This window comes from Geotrypetes seraphini, chromosome 5, assembly GCF_902459505.1.
Source record: "Geotrypetes seraphini chromosome 5, aGeoSer1.1, whole genome shotgun sequence".
NCBI lineage: Eukaryota > Metazoa > Chordata > Amphibia > Gymnophiona > Dermophiidae > Geotrypetes > Geotrypetes seraphini.
This window is the reverse complement of record NC_047088.1, coordinates 136,393,231-136,410,635: the sequence shown is the minus strand read 5'-3', so window position 1 is coordinate 136,410,635 and position 17,405 is coordinate 136,393,231. Positions and strand designations below refer to the sequence as shown.

Below are 17,405 nucleotides of genomic sequence, written 5' to 3'. Positions count from 1 at the left end.
TAATAATAAACTTTATGTCATATTTGTACCTATTAGGACCCCTGACGAAGGTTTGTCCGAAACACGGTCCGTGTCGGGTCCCCTGATTGGTAAAGGGTTTGCATATATATATTTTTTGTCACAAATAAATTTTGCCTACGTCTTGTACAGATCTGCAGTTTTGTCTTGTTTGCTCTTGGTTGTTTTTCTACTGCAGTTTAGGTTGGAACTCTTCTTTTTGTTTTGTTGCTTCCTACTTTTTTAGGCACATATAAAGCCATGCAATTCTATAAAAGCCTATTTCTACATATAAAACAGAAGAACATGTATTCAATTACTTCCTATTTGTACTTATGCAAGACTAAGTAGAAATTAGGTTCTTACCTGCTAATTTTCTTTATGTTAGCTTGTAGATCGGTATAGTTCCTTTATGGATGGGTAATATGCCTCACTGCTACCAGCAGGTGGAGACTGAGATCAAACTTGTATATCAGTATAGGATTCCCTCTTGCTACTCTAGTTTGCCAAATAGCCAAGCAAAACCTAGGAAATTTCTTAATTGAAAAACAGTAAATGACACTCCAAAACAGGAGTGTAAGAAAACAACAAACATCTTTAAACACCTGTTGGAACATGTATAGAACTTGATCCTGGAAGTAAAACATCCCCACAGCTCAACAGCTAAGCTATTTGAGCCATCGCCACTGCTCTTAATTCTCCCCAGCCCTAGAAAAATACTAGAACCCGCAGAAAAATTCAAAATCTGCACGTGAGCAAAAACCCACAAACACCACTCAAAGACAGCTAGGGTGGGGAACTATACCGGTCTACAAGCTAACAGAAAGAAAATTAGCAGGTAAGAGCCTAATTTCTTCTTTTGTATCGCTTGATAGACCAGTATAGTTCCTTTACGGATGGGATATACCAAAGCAGTACCCATCAAGGGTGGGACCCCCGAAGGGCCGACACCAGAAACACGTTCACCGAATACCATGTCCCGACACACATGAACATCCACACAGCAGTGTCTGACAAAGGAATGCAGAGAAGACCAAACTGCAGCCCTGCAAATATCCACTGGAGGCACTAGAGAAGACTCAGCCTGACCCCTAGTAGAATGAGCCTTGAGAAAGTCTGGAACAGGCTTCTTTTTCATAAAATAAGCGGAAGCAATAGTCTCCTTGAATCCAGCGCGCAATACTAGCCGTAGAAGCGCCATCCCCCTTACGAGGACCCGCTAGAAGGACAAAGAGATTATCTGATTTCCTGATCTCCTGGGTCCTCTGCACATAAGAGCATCTTTGCAGTCCTCCGTGTTTTCAACCCTGCTGTATAGTTTGGTGTCGTCCGCAAATTTGATAACCTCACATTTTGTTCCTGCCTCCAAGTCGTTAATAAATATGTTGAACAGGAGCGGTCCCAGCACCGACCCCTGTGCAACTCCGCTCGTGACCCATTACCAGTCTGAGTAATGGCCCTTTACTCCAACCCTCTGTTTCCTATCCGCCAGCCAGTTTTTGATCCATCGATGGACCTCCCCTTGCACCCCGTGGTTCCATAACTTCTTTAGCAGTCTTTCGTGTGGTACCTTGTCGAAAGGCTTTTTGGAAGTCAAGGTAAATGATGTCTATCCTTTATCCACCTGGCTGTTTACCCCCTCAAAGAAGTATAACAAGTTTGTGAGGCATGACCTGCCCTTGCAGAAGCCATGCTGGAACATTAGCAGTTCTCCTGGAACAACTTGGCTTGAATCAATCAGCCGTCCAGATAAGGATGAAGAATACCCTCTTTGCGTAACACCGCCGTGACGACCACCATCACCTTGGTGAACGTCTGCAGAGCTGTGGCCATACCAAAGGGAAGTGCACAGAACTGCTAATGTTGCCCCAAGATCGCAAAGCGCAGGAAGCGATGATGGGAGGCCCGAATAGGAATGTGTAAGTAGACCTCTGTCAGATCTAGAGTAGAGAGTTGCAGAGGCAGAAATCCCACCCATCCCCGCCTGTCCCCGCCAGGATCCTCTCCGTCCCCACCCGTCCTCATCAGGAACCTCTCCGTCCCCACCCATCCCTGCAAGGAATTACATCCATCCCCGCCCGACCCCATAAAAAGCAGCAATTACTTCTGACAGGATCATCAATGCCACAGTTTCTTTTGTGTTTGTGCTGCTGTTTTCCTTATGGAATCTCTTTGGTGGAACCCTTTTTTTGTTTTCTGTTCAGGTAATTAACTTATAAACCCCCTCTTTTACTAAGGCTGACGTGTCCATTATATTATATGGACGAACCCTGCTTCCCTTCCATCCCAGTGGGAGTACCGTGGGCTAGAGAGGGGTCCCCGTGGAGTCCCGTGGGTTAGGGGGAATTCCCGCACGATCCCTGTTCCCATGCAGACCTCTAATCTAGAGAGGTCAGAAACTCCCCTGGCTGAACAGACAGAATCACAGACCGCAGAGTTTCCATGTGGAAGGAAGGCACATGAAGAGCCCTGTTGAACCCCTTCAAATCCAGGATGGGTCGAAAAGTCCCTTCTTTCTTTGGCACCACGAAGTAAACAGAGTACCAACCTGTGCCCTACTCCAGCAGGGGAACTGGAACCACCACGTGAAGATCCAACAATCTTTGAAGGGTCTAGCGAAAGGCCTGCTGCTTCCACTGCCACCTGCGAGGGAGAACCGAAAAAATGGTCTGGCAAGGACCGGGCGAACTCCAGTGCACAGCCATCCCTGATCATTTCCAAAACCCACTGATCGGACGTGATGTCTGCCCACTGAGGATAAAAGTCTCTCAACCGGAACCAAGACGGGCGCCAGCAAGGAGTCATTGTGCAGGACGGGAAGCAGGGGACCCAGCAGGTGCGTTACCTGCACCCTGGCAGGTCCCACGAAAGGACTGCATGCACTGGAAGAACCTGCCTCTTGAGAGCCCAGGAGACTGAAAAGAAGCAGCCCCTCGACCGGAGCAGAAACTGTGGAAATCACACCCATGAGCAGCGCCGCCTCGAGCCAGTGGCCTAGGCCTATCCTCAGACAAACGAGGTACTTTAGAAATAGTGAGAGTCTGAACCAACTTGTCCAGGTCCTCAACAAACAAGAAAGATCCTTTAAAAGGAAACTTTGTCAACTTAGCTTTGGACACCAAATCTGCCAACCAAGCGCGAAGCCACAAGGTACGGCGTGCTGCCACTCCTAAGGCCAGACACTTGGTAGAAGCTTGCAAGAGGTCATACATGGCATCTGAAAGATAAGAAGCACCCAATTCAATTTTGGCAACTTCTTGCCTTAGCAATTCCCAATTCTCAGATTTATCATCAATTACATGCTGGGCCCAACGAAAACACGCCCGAGCCACCAGCCCATCACACATAGCTACCTGGACCAACAGAGCTGTCACATCAAAACTCTATTTATTGAGGAACTCCAACTTACGCTCCTCCAGGTCCTTCAAGGCTGCACCACCCTCAACAGGCACGGTATGCCGCTTAGAGATGGCCAAGACCACCGCATCCACTACAGGAGACTTCAGAGTATCCACATTCCCTTCTGTAATGGGATACAGGTGGGCCATGGAGCGCGCAAAGCGAAAAGGGGCTTCTGGCACTTGCCACTGGGCGAGCATGATGTCCCGAATATCCTGATACATAGGAAAAGAGCGGGAAGCAGAGTGAATCCCCTTAAGCAAGGGGTCCACCGTACGCGGGGGCTCCGACACAGGTTCCTCAACGTGCAAAACCGAGGAGACCTGAAGGATTAACTCATGGAGTTCTTCCTGCTGAAAATGCGCACCACAGATGCATCTTCGCCGGCTGGGGGGTGCTCGAACCCCTTGCCGGCGGAATCCGGCCCCCCAAGAGGATCCTGGAATTCTCCCCAAGGGTCCAGGGTCCTCATCAATCACCTCGTGCTCCTCTGGGAAAAAATTATCATCCCAAGAGACCCTCAGGCGTTTGGATGAGAGAAGAATAGAGGGGGGCAAACCGCCACTTTGTGGGGCCACACCAGGGAAGACGTCGAGGGTAAAGCCACCCCCAAGACCCCCAGAGTGGACACAGAACCCCTGCCACCAGAACATAAGCTTTACAAAGTGCTAACATAAATTCAGGGGGAAAGACCTCTGGTGGCCCCAAGGGTCTTCCTGCCCCAGCAGAGGACCTTGACATACCTTGCCCCTGTATTTCCAGAACAGGGGGAAGGTCACCTGAGGTAACTGAAATGAATGAGGAGGTTCCTGTCGAAATTGGACCTGAAACCGCCAAAATTGGAGCTCCTACAACCTGTCGCGTCTGAAAAGCCTGGGACTTTCCTGACACTGAGGCCAAGGAACCGACCAATGCGAAAAAGGAATCCCCAACCGAACCGGTGGTAAGGGAATCCTTTTCTCCCTGACCGTTGGCGGCTGGGGAACCCCCTGCGTTGGCGTCGGGGGAAGCCTGGGCTTCCCCATGATCCAAAGCCGAACCACAATGCGGTGGGGTGCCCTGGCCGCCAGCATCCGCTGCCGAAGAGGCTTCCCCACCGCTCCGGCCTGTACAACGCTTGCACAGGCCGGCCACGAGTATCTCGCGCCTGGAGCACAAGGAGCACTTTTTCCCTTTAAAAGAGCTCATTATGCTGAAAACCACCCTAGCTGTAAAGAAAGTGCCGGTTAGTTGAGAAAAACATAGAAAAAAGGCAGTTGTAAAGGGAAATGAGCCCTTTAGACCAGCACACCTCAGGATTTTTTGTTATTTCTTTTTACTTAGTCAGAACAGACTCTACAGCTCTCAAAGCTGGAGGGCTGACCAACCAGGGGCCCTTTACAAAAATATAGGGAAGTAGAGGAAAGTGGGGGGAGGGACCCAGCACGAGACCCCCTGGATTTAACACCCCGAGGTCAGACGGATCCCCAAACAAAACCCGCCCAAGCTCTATTCGGCACAAAAAGGGGAACCAGGAGTCCACAAACAAAGTTCCAACAGTGCTAAGAGGGGAGCTGAAAAGCCTTACCACCTGCTACCGGAGACTGAGGAAAACTGGAGTAGCAAGAGGGGATCCTATACTGATATACAAGTTTGAACTCAGTCTCCACCTGCTGGTAGCAGTGAGGCATATTACCCATCCGTAAAGGAACTACACTTCTCCCTCAATATTCGAGGGGGTTAGGGGCAGAACTGGCCTGCAAATATTAAAAAACCGTGAATAATATTCGGGCAGGTTCTGACCCACCCCCACACTTTCCCCCAGAATTAAAGCTGTATTCCGGATCTTCCCCGCCTCCGTCCCGCTTTTCCACAGAATCCCTTAAGCCTTACCTGGTGGTCTAGCAGGTTTTTGGGGGCAGAAACAAAATTCCTACGCTCCTGCCCCATGCAGATCACTCAGAGGAAATGGCTGCCATGAGCTCCTGTAGTCTCTCAAGACTACAACAGGAGCTCACAGCAGCCATTTCCTATGAGTGAATCTGCAAGGGGCAGGAGCGTAGGAAGATCGCTCCTGCCCCAAACACCCGCTAGACCATCAGGTAAGGTTTAAGGGATTCCAGGCAAAAGCGGGAGGGAGGCGGGAAGGTCCGGAATACAGCTTTAATTTTAAAATTAAAAAATTGCGAATAACCTAATCCGTGGATGCTGAAACCGCAGATTCGGAGGGAGAAGTGTATACTAGTCTATCAAGCGATACAGAAACAGTTTTTAAATATATTTCCTTTAAAAAATAAAACTATACCAGTAACCCAAACTCGCCATCTCTCACTATTCTTATGTGGCTTTGTTTACCTGAGATTATGGAGTGTTGTTGAAGCTCTCCTGCAAGCTGCTTCTTGTATGGAACAGGAGATCTGGCAGACTGTGACCTGGCTGGGTTGTGCGGACTGGGCCAATTCACTCTCAGAGCTGCTAGATCACCCTGTCCTGACTCTGTTCTATCAACAGAGGCTGCTGCAGGTCTGCCTTCATCTGAAACATTTCAGGAAGATAAACATAAGACATTGCAGCATGAAGGAAAAGAAAATAAGACAATAGCTTCTAATGGAGGTGAAGCACTCTCTTCATATTTTTTTTCCTTAGTTTTCATGTAGCCACTACAATGAGACCTTTACTGCTGGGGGTTGAAAATAATCCTCCAAGAATGGGATCTGAAAACATCTAAGAAACAAACCAGGAAAATGCAAACTGACTGCAATCACTCTGGCAATTACAGTGATACCTTGGAATGCATTCCAGAACCCCGTTCGAGTTCCAAGACAATTTTTCCCATTCAAAATAATAGAAACTGAATTAATCCGTTCCTGGGCCCCACAAACTCAGATTTTAATAGGGCAGAGTGTGCTTAGATGTTGCAATTGTCTTTGTTATCTATGAAGTAGTGGTAAAAGTCCTCAATCGAATAAGGAAAAATGTTTAAAACCAAAAACTGCCCCATTTTGGCATTATTGTAAGTGGAAAAACTGTGTGAATCATTGTCTGTTCCAACTCAATTGTTTTACTTGATAAATCAAGACTTATGTACTTCTAGAACCTACTAATTTGAGTAATGTAACAGCTGCTCATCTCCTGCTCCTTTTTGGGTCTTCTATTATGATGTATGGGTAGCCTGAGTGCTGGGGAAACGTAAGCACAAACATACAAACAACGTGCAGGGCGTTCAGATTCCAAAGTAGCGTTTGGATTCCGGAGCAAAATTTGCTCAAAATTTTTGTTCAGATAACAAGTTGTTTGAGTACTGGGGTGTTCGGATTCAAAAGTATCCTGTACATACTAACAGATCTAGGTTTGGATCCCAGGTTGAGCTTGAGCCCCCTGGACTACCAACGATGCAGCAGAGCGTGTTCATAGATTCTGAGAAGGAAAACATTTCAACCATCATTCTAATAGGCATTCTCATCCTAGCCAATCAGATTTTCAGAATACCCACAATGAGTATGCATGAGATAAATCTGCATGCCCATCTTCACTCTATGCAAATCTCTCTCATGCATATTCATTTTGGGTATCTGGAAAACCGGACTGGTTAGGTGTGTCTCGAGAACTTAGTTGAGAACCACTGTTCTCTGGTAATACCTAGCGGCCAGACTTAAAATCCATGTTAATTAGGTTCTGCAGTGTAAAGGGTCATAGACTTAAAAAAACTGCCTTTCTGTGGTACATCCAGAACTGTTTATATATTCTATACAGGTATTTTCTCTATCCCTACTGGGCTCACAATCTAAGTTTTTGAACCTGGCTTATAACCAAGGACTTTTGATCCTGAGATGCAGTTTGCGTCCTATCTTAAGTTTTGATCGGATTTCTTTACACCCTGAGGCAGCAGATGAGTGAAACGCTGGCCATCGTCGGTGTACCGATCTACTAATTTAGATAAGTGGATTGTCATCCTCTATCTTTTGCACCGCCGCCCTGCTTTAAGTTCTTTACTACGGGGAGTCGGTCTGGAGGTTTTTTGCCAGTGAGGTGTTACGCCCGACCACCTTGGACCACCATTGTGGTGGTGGAAGGGCTCCTATCTGAGGCTTTTTCCTCCAGTCAGTTGTAACTCCCCTTTGGAACTATAGCAGTGCTGCTTTCTTCTTTTTTGTGACTTCTTTTTTGTGACATCTTTTCATTTCAGTGAAAGTGTTTGTTGTAATATTATAACCAAGAACTGTCACTTAGGTGACTTTAGGTGAGAGAGGGGACATTAAACAAGAGAAATATACCACAGCATTTGCAAATGAAAGCTAATAGTGTCATAACCCACTAGAAGGCCCAAATGGAAAGAGGAACCTTCTAAGAACATAAGGGGTAGGGGACAAAAAAATTACTCTATAAAAATAGATTATGTACTTACTCTGGTAAGCTCTTTTTCAGTAGATGAGCGAGACATTCTAGACAGATGGGTTATTTCCCTATAGCCGTGTGCTGCTGAAGGAATCCACTCTGGATTTTTCACTCTGCCTCTGCCATACTTCACTGGGTTCTCTAGCTCCATCTATAGTTAGTACCCAAGCACTAAGAGCCAATTGTTCTGCTCAAGATTTAACTTAACAGTAATGTTAACTACCAACACAGGCTTCAAAGGAGCTCAGAAACAGCTCCCATATAAAGCTGAAACGTATATACAAATTCTTCCCAGGGGGTCACGTGATGCACTCAAGCTACCAGACGTACTATCCAATCCCTCCCGATCCAACTGTTTATTGGCGACTAATATATTTGGATTTACTTTGCGCAATGGCACCCAAATTACCATCGATGTTGATGATCGGGAGAGTGGTCGATTTAGACATTCTGAATGCTTGGGGTTTGCGGTATGCCGGCGCGAGCTCCAGAAATCCCCAAAGCTGTCTCACGTTGCTTCTCCCAAGATGGCGACTCCTCAGCTTACCAGCTTCTCCTGTTGGCAACCTGGTGCTCACTTTATCGGAGGACGTTCTCCAGGATCTTAAGCAGCATTTAACTGCCATTCTAGATAATCGCCTGACTAAATTGCAGTCCTCAGTGGACATCATAAAAAACTCCTTGGAACACCAGGCCACCTGCATTCAGCAAATGGAGGACTGCATCTCGTCTGAGGAGGATCGTGTGGGAGGCCTGGAAGCGGCCCAGCATTCTGTGGAGGAACGCTGCAGGTGTCTTGAGGATCGGGCGGAGGACACCGAGAACCGGAGCAGAAGAAACAATTTGAGGCTGATCGGCTTCTCTGAATTGTTGCTAGAAAAAGATCTTTGGGATGTGGTGTCCAACTTGCTGCCTGCTGAGTTGGGACTTGTGGATTCAGTGGAGACTTTGCAGGTTGAACGGGTCCACCATGTGGGACCACGTCCAGCAGAGGAATGCTGACCTCAACCAGTGATCGTCCGATTCCTCAATTATGTTGACAAGTATAAACTGCTCTCACTTCACAAAACTAAGGGAGCTCCTTTACAATGGCAACCGGATATTTACGTTTCAGGACTTTTTGTTTCAAACCTCCGAACAGAGGTGAGCAATGGCCCCTTACTGCACGCAGCTATATCAGGAAAAGATAAAAATTTTCTCTGCAATACCCAGCTAAAGTGTGTGTCCTGCATGAGATTTGCAATCTGTATTTTCAGTCACCGGAGGAAATTAAAGAATTTATTGCTCGTTTACCCTAGCGCTGCGGGGTGCCTGGATTGATATACATCTTGTATTCTGGACCACTTGTTTGCTGACCCACTCTGGAATGGCGGCTGCAATCAAATAGGCCCAACTTCTTTGTACTTTAACTGGGTTGGGATCCCCTGATCTGATTATGCCTATCACAAGTTTTCCCCTGTGCTGGTCCTACGCGGGGCCTTTCTATGCTTGGGAGTTGCCACTGGCAGGTGGAAAGTATTTCTTACTTTCTTGCTGGGACATGTGGGTGAACCATGTGCTCATCTTGGAAGCCGTTGAGCATAATGGGCACTGAATGATTTACCTTTGTTCTGAATTCCAGTTGTGTACAGCTTTTGTGACTTGGAGTTCTATTTTCTATGTGTTTTGGTTGCCACTGCGCAAAGATGCCTCTGGATGGGAGGGGTAGACAGGGGGGCTTCAGTTATAGGAGAACAGATGGTAGAGGGGAGGGGAAGGGGAGTGTATGCATTCTGCAGAAGGGGGGTTGTTCCAGTATGTATAGGTGTATGTATGGTATGTGTGTGCATCAGTTGGGAGGGAAGTGCTACTAGCATAAGAACATAAGAATTGCCGCTGCTGGGTCAGATCAGTGGTCCATCGTGCCCAGCAGTCCGCTCACGCAGCGGCCCTCTGGTCAAAGACTAGCGCCCTAACTGAGACTAGCCCTACCTGCATATATTCTGGTTCAGCAGGAACTTGTCTAACTTTGTCTTGAATCCCTGGAGGGTGTTCTCCCCTATCACAGATTCCGGAAGAGCATTCCAGTTTTCTACCACTCTCTGGGTGAAGAAGAACTTCCTTATGTTTGTACGGAATCTATCCCCTTTCAATTTTAGAGAGTGCCCTCTCGTTCGTTCTCCTTACCTTGGACAGGGTGAACAATCTGTCCTTATCTATTAAGTCTATTTCCCTCTCAATCTCCTCTGTTCGAGGGAGGAGAAGCTCAGTTTCTCTAATCTTTCGCTTTACGGCAGCTCCTCCAGCTCCTTAACTATCTTAGTCGCTCTTCTCTGGACTCTTTCGAGTAGTACCGTGTCATTCTTCATGTATGGCAACCAGTGCTGGATGCAGTAGTCCAGGTGAGGGTGCACCATAGCCCAGTACAGTGGCATGATAACCTTCTTCAATCTGTTTGTGATTCCATTCTTTATCATTCCTAGCATTCTGTTCACCTTTTTCACCGCTGCCACCACACATTGCATGGACAGCTTCATCTACTTGTCGATCAGAACTCACAAGTCTCTTTTCTGGGAGGTCTCTCCAAGTACCGCCCGGAAATCCCGTATTCATGCATGAGATTTTTGTTACCTACATGCATCACTTTACACTTATCCACGTTGAACCTCATTTGCCATGTTGATGCCCATTCCTCGAGCCTAATTATGTCCCGTTGCAGATCTTCACAATCCCCCTGTATCTTCACTACTCTGAATAACTTCATATACTCCGCAAATTTAATCACCTCACTTGTCGTACCAATGTCCAGATCATTTATAAAGATGTTGAAGAACACAAGTCCAAGCACCGAGCCCTGTGGCACCCTACTGGTGACGCTCTTCCAGTCCGAGTATTGTCCATTTACCCCCACTCTCTGTTTCCTATGCTCCAGCCAGTTTTTAATCTATGTGAGTATTTCACCCTCGATTCCATTGCTCGCAATTTTCTCTCGGTCAACTGTCGGCTTTCCCCTTCTTCCTAGTTTAAAAACTTCTCAACTTCTCTCTTGATGTTGCTTGCAATTAGCCTCTGCTAAGGTGGAGTCCATCCTTCCTGTATAGCTTGCTCTTACCCAAGAACGTCATCCAGTTGCGCACAAAGTGGAATCCTTCTTTCTCACACCAGTGCCGCATCCACGCGTTGACTGCTTGCAGCTCCAACTGTCTCTTCTCATCAGCCCTGGGTACCGACAGGATCTCCAAGAATGCTACCCTCTGCATTCTGGTCTTCAGCTTCCTTCCTAGCATCCGGAACTGGTCCATCAATACTTCCCTGTTGTAGTTTCTGTTGCTCACGTTGTTCGTCCCCACATGGATCACCACCGCCGTTTCTTCTTCTTCCACACTGTCGATGATCCTGTCAATGTGGCTCACTATGTCTTCTACCTTGGCTCCCAGTAGGCAGGTCACCAGCCGATTCAGTCTTCCTCCCGCTATGTGGCTGTCGACTTGCCTGATGATGGTGTCCCCAATAATGATTGCTGTCCTCTCTATCTTCTCTTGATTCTCCAACCGCAGATCCGTGTCCCTGGTATATGTCCATCTCTACAGCCGCAGATCCGTGTCCTTCGTTCTCCTGCTGTGTCACCCATTTCTTCATGGTGGTTGTCCGTCGGGTGGTCCACACTCTCTGTAGATGTATTTCGGCAGTTCCACTGTTGCTGGTGATTTACCATGGCCTCCCTGTATGTCCCCTCTATGAACTTCTCCAGCTCTCGGACTTCTTTCTCGATGGTGTCCTCTCTCTTGTTTTCTGCTTCCTCTGTCTTGATGTTATCTGTATCACTGTCTCCCTCCTCCACTGCTTGAACTGCCTCCAGTTCCAGTATTCTACCCTCCAGGAGTCTGACTTGTTTCTTCAGGCTCTCCAGTTCTCCGCATCGAGCGCATACGTAAGACCGCCTCCCAGAGGGGAGGTAGTAATACATATTGGGGCCGGGCCAGTCCCCGAGTAGGTGGGAAGCCCAGCTCGGACCACAGGTAGATTCTTGTAGCGCCTTTTATGTGGCTGGTAGAAAGGAAAACCCAGATGCCGGATTTCGGGTAAAACAAATCCTCCAAGTTTATTACTGCTCTCAGAAAGAAAGAAAAAAAAATATATTAAACGGGGCAATGGTTTTTCCACAAAGTCCTCTGGGCAATCACCAACATCTCAGTCCAAACAATTTGCCCGGTGCTTTCAGGTCCGAAACCAAACTGTTCTTAGCAGCAGAGAAAAAAAAACCTCATATTCAAACACCAAAACCAAAATGTCTTTAGTTTGTTCACTGACCCATATTTCCCTCCTAGGGATTGCTGGCAGCTCCCTGCCACCGTTTCTTCTCATTCCCCCAGTCAGGCACGGCCCGCACTGGCTCTGCATCTCTTACATGCTTCCTTAGTCCATGTAGCATACAATTATTAACTTTTCTTTTCTGGTGTTTCTGGTCACCATGCCGTCCCCCCAAAGGATGTGCACAGCTCTGCCTGTCAAGCTGTGCAGGGCAAGCCTCCCTTTTATAAGTTCTCCCTTTTATAAGGCCCCCCCAATTATGCCCTTATCTGCCTTTGGGTTCAGCTTGCATGGGGTCTGGCAAACAAACTTTAAAGGAATATTTTCCCCTTTATGGGACAGGTTGACTTCTGCCCTGCTCCCATCCTTGCCTTCATTCAGGGTGCCAAATATACCGGACTGGATTTCCTCTAGAAAGGAAGGAATCATTCATACTTCATTTCCCCCTATTTCCATGCCCTCCTCATCCTCATTCTCCTCGGGAATACTGCTCATCTCCCATTCATCATTCAGGGACTCAGGACTGTTTCTCCATACATTTATCTCAGGCTGTTCCTCCCATCCCCCTCTTTGCCTACCTGCCAGCTCTTTTACAGCGTTCCCTCCCTGAGGGGAAACTCCCGGGTCTCCCTCCCAGGACTGGCTGGGCAAGGAACTATACCTCCCGGGGCTTACACTTCCCCTCCTGATGGGCTAGCCTCCTGTAAACGTTCTGGGCTGAGGAACAGGAACCCTGGGGAAGCTACAGTCTCAGCGTGTAGCTGGGCTCTCCTGAGTAAAGCCACCTGAGCTCTCCTCATTACTCTCCCTGCTTCCTACTTGAGACTTTTTGATCGGCATACCCCTAGGGCTGACTCCACCCTCTCCTGGGTTGGTTTTATGTTTCTGGGCTTGAGGAAAGGAGTAATAGGGGAAAGGATTGGTTTTCAGTGCCCTCCCCACCTGGCTTTTAGGAGGTGCTATAACCTGCCTTTTCTCTTTCCCTCCTGGCTGAGCCAGCTGTCCTAGCTCCATGCCAGGTTTTACAGGGTCCAGGGCTGTGTGCTGGATGGGTTTAGCAGTCCTTTTCACTGGGACAGGAGCTTCCCTGTCACAATATGGCAGACGGTGCAGAAAACTGGGTAGCTCAACATCTTGCTTCTGCCTGCTGCTTCCATTGCTGCCTGCTTGCGGTCTGCTGTGGCTGTCCTCTGTGCCTGCTGTGTCCTCTGTGCCTGCCTGGCTGTGGCTGTCCTCTGTGCTTGCTGTGTCCTCAGCACCTACTGTGTCCTCTGTGTCTGCTGTGTCCTCTGTGTCTGCCTGGCTGTGTGTCCTCTGTGTCTGCCTGGCTGTGTGTCCTCTGCGCCTGCTATGTCTGCCTGGTTGTGTGTCCTCTGTGCCTGCTGTGGTCTCCTTCTGCTTTCCTTTAGCGGTGTGTGGTTGTGTGTTCTCTGCGCCTGCTGTGTCCACCTGGCTGTGTGTCCTCTGCGCCTGCTGTGTCCTCTGTGTCTGCCTGGCTGTGTGTCCTCTGCGCCTGCTATGTCTGCCTGGCTGTGTGTCCTCTGCGCCTGCTGTGTCTGCCTAGTTGTGTGTCCTCTGTGCCTGCTGTGGTGTCCTACTGCTCTCCTTTAGCAGTGGTTCGTCCTTTCTCAAGATCTTTCGCAAAGGCACTGTCGCTAAGGCATGCGCCTTTAACGCTCGCCTTCGGGGCACACTGAATGGCTGAGCGCTGTTGGCCCCTCTCCTTTAAGGGGGAGCTTCGGTGGTCAACGTCGGGGGTGGGCGGAGCTAACTCTCGCCGATTTCCCTCTTCGCCTCCTACCTCTACTTCTCTCTCCTGCTCTTTTTCTCCCCTTTGGCTTCTCTCTCTCTCTGCAACTGCTTCTTATTCTTCTGCTCGCCTGCTCTGATCAACTCAACTCCGTTGGCCCCTCCCCTTTTAAGGAAGAGCTTCGGTGGTTGACGTCGGGGGGTGGGCAGAGCTAACTCTCGCCGATTCCCCTCTTTGCCTCCTGCTTCTACTTCTCTCTCCTGCTCTTTTTCTCCCCTTTGGCTTCTCTCTCCCTCTACCTCTCTCTGCAACTGCTTCTTATTTTCCTGCTTGCCTGCTCTGATCAACTCTGCTCCGATGGCCCCTCCCCTTTTACGGGAGAGCTTCGGTGGTCGACATCGAGGGGGTGGGCGGAGCTAACTCACGCCGATTCCCCTCTTTGCCTCCTGCTTCTACTTTTCTCTTCTGCTCTTTTTCTCCCCTTTGGCTTCTCTCTCCCTCTACCTCTCTCTGCAACTGCTTCTTATTCTCCTGCTTGCCTGCTCCGAAGGCAGAAGGGAGACAAGTTGGGAGGCAGGAATTACGGTAGATGTCAAGGTAGGGTTGCTTCTGCTGGGGATGGACCTTGCTGGGGGGGGGTCCGTTGTCCAGTTTACACTTCAGTATCTGTATTTTGGGACATGTGGTGGCTCTTTCTGCAAGTAGTTATGGTTAAATTGATGGTGGCCTCCTTTAATGTGGACAGCATACATTCACCTGTAAAGTGTAAGAAAATTCTCATTTCGCTCAAGCAGAAGCAAGTTTATATAGCTTATCTTCAGGAAACACATCTCTCTTCTGAGCATGAGAAGTTGCACAATGGTAGACAGAGAGGGATCATAATCTTAATACATAAACAACTGCCACTAGCTCTTCATAAGGTTATTCAGGATAAAGAGGGCTGATATGTAATAGTGCTGGGAGAGCTCTAGGGGGGTTTACTTTTGGTTTTTATAATCTGTATGCACCCAATATTTATAGCCATAAATTCTATGAAGGGTTATTGGGCATCCTAACACAATACCCTTCCTATCAATTAGTTATGGGCGGGGACTTCCTAAACCAGAGGTCCCAGACAGGTATATATTTTCAGAAATTCAAACTTTATAAGTGGGGTAGTAAAGCGGGTAAATTACTGGCAAATCTACTGCAGCCCCACCAGAAGAAACAGCTTATCCACATAATAAAAAGTGGACAGGGTACCTATTTTTGTGCTGAATCCCTAATTCATGCTCAATTTGTAAAATATAGTACTCTGTATAAGGCCCGGGACTTTCCTCTCACTGAACGGGACCATTTCTTTCAAGGCTTATCTGTACCGAGACTTACTTCAAGTTTCAAGTTTATTAGGTTTTTATATACCGCCTATCAAGGTTATCTAAGCGGTTTTACAATCAGGTACTCAAGCATTTTCCCTATCTGTCCCGGTGGGCTCACAATCTATCTAACGTACCTGGGGCTATGGAGGACTGAGTGACTTGCCCAGGTTCACAAGGAGCAGCGCAGGGTTTGAACCCACAACCCCAGGGTGCTGAGGCTGTAGCTCCAACCACTGCACCACACACTCCTCAGAGCAGGTGGATATCTTAAATGCTCCTATTTCTCCCCTGGAGATCCAATAGGGGATCAAAAAATTGACCTTGGCTAAGTCCCCTGGCCCAGATGGGTTTGGGTCATGCTGGATTATTTTCAGTTTTTGTCTTGCGACGGTCATTCCCCTAGGCATAATTTGGCTCATATTACACTGCTCCTTAAACTGGGCAAGGATCACTCCCAGGTGGGATCCTATAGGACAATGTCACTATTGAATCAAGATGTCAAACTGCTTGCTTCCATATTGGCTTCTCGTTTGAACAACTTTTTACCTACCCTCATTGGGGAGGTACACCAGTACACCTCAATGAATCTTCTTAAGGCTGTGAACACTGGGGCCGGGGGGAGGGGACATCACCATCGCTGGTCTTGATATGGAAAAGGCCTTTGATAACATCTCCTGGCAGTACTTATTTTGGTTGCTCCCGGAATATGGGATCACTGGGACCTTTGTACGGTGGGTAAAATGCTTATACACCGAACTACGGGCCTAATCATTAACAAAATCTTTTGAACTATGTAGAGGAATGAGGCAGCGGTGTCTCCTATCCCCATTATTGTTTTTGTTGGCTATTGAGATCCTTGCCATAAAAATCCACACCAGTCCAACCCTTTGGGGGATTCAGATGGGTAGTGGGGAATGCAGATTTACGTTATTTGCCAATGATATCTTGTTGTTTCTTGATCAGGCTCCACTCCATCTTCCAATCACTTTGGGTATTGTCCAGGATTTCGGCAACCTCTCGGGTCTGCGGGTAAACTGTGAGAAATCTGAATTGCTGCCCCTAGCAGGTACTAAGCGGGAACCTTGGCACGACCGCCTGCTGATCCTTCCGGTGCGCAAGCACATGCGCTACCTTAGGATCTACCTTCACACGGACCCTAAAGTCATGTACAAATGCAACATCCTAGATAATATCGAAAAAATTAAGAATCGTTGCATAGTGTAGCGGGATCTTCCCTTGCCCTTTTGGGTAGAGCAGCATTGATTAAAATGATCTTGTTACCTAAGTTATTATATCCCCTGCAAACAGTACCTATCTGGCTTTTGAAAAGGGATGAAAGTAAAATTCACTCTATTTTCAGTACATTTTTATGGCGGCATCGATTAGCATGGATCAGCTATGCTAAATTGATTTTTGCAAAGGAGACGTGGGAACTCAGCTTGTCAGACATCAGAGCGTACAATGTAGCTGCATTCGCCCCCAGGATGGATGAGGGGTGGTGTGCACCTTTTACCTTCTTCAATTTATTGCATGTTTCTCCAGGCCCGGGGGGTAGATTTGACCTCTAAACTCAGGTTTCTCCATCCTTTCTGTGCGTCTTGGAAGTGGTGGCGCAGGGCACAGAATCGGTTTCCAGAAGCATCCCCATTTCTGCAGCTGTGAGGTAATCCGAGTTTTCTCCCCAGAAAGCCTCTCAAACCATTTGGAGATTGCGCCTCATTCCTTTCACACATTTGCCTTTTTTAGGGACAAGTGGGGGATCCCCCCAATCCCAGTTCTTTGCTTATCTGCAAGCTAGACATTATGGTACCTCTCTCCACCAACACCACGGGGAATCCTGGCATAGTGGACCCCTTGATGCCTATCTGCTGCAAGATCCTTTCCTTGGGTACAGTATTGGGCACTTCATGCTGTTAGGGATAAATGGAACAGGGATCTTCATACACATTACACACCAGATACTTTTGTAGAGTTCTTTAGTACATTGTATGAGTTTGTTAAATCAATGGCCCTGCAGGAAACTCAATTTAAACTCCTACATAGGGGTTATATCACTAAGGAAAGGGTGGCTCAGATGCATTTATGGGAGGATGCCACCTGTAGTAAATGCAAACAGTCCACTGGCTCGTTTATTCATTCCTTCCTTGAATGCCTCCATCTGGTTCTATGGAATTGTTCTTTTCAACAGCTACAGTTGGTCCTTCAGCGGGAGCTGGAATGGGATTATAGCACTTTAT

The 17,405-nt window shown here is 47.7% G+C and overlaps 1 protein-coding gene across 8 annotated transcripts in view; it reads right to left on the bottom strand.

Annotated features, from left to right (window-relative positions):
• Positions 1 to 17,405, bottom strand: part of PIKFYVE (phosphoinositide kinase, FYVE-type zinc finger containing) — a 936,520-nt gene that overhangs the window by 806,014 nt on the left and 113,101 nt on the right. For all 8 annotated transcript variants that reach the window (XM_033947121.1, XM_033947126.1, XM_033947127.1 and 5 more), the window contains exon 3: positions 5,731 to 5,910. In XM_033947121.1, the coding sequence (XP_033803012.1) occupies positions 5,731 to 5,910 (180 nt within the window). The remainder of the gene's footprint in view (positions 1 to 5,730; positions 5,911 to 17,405) is intronic.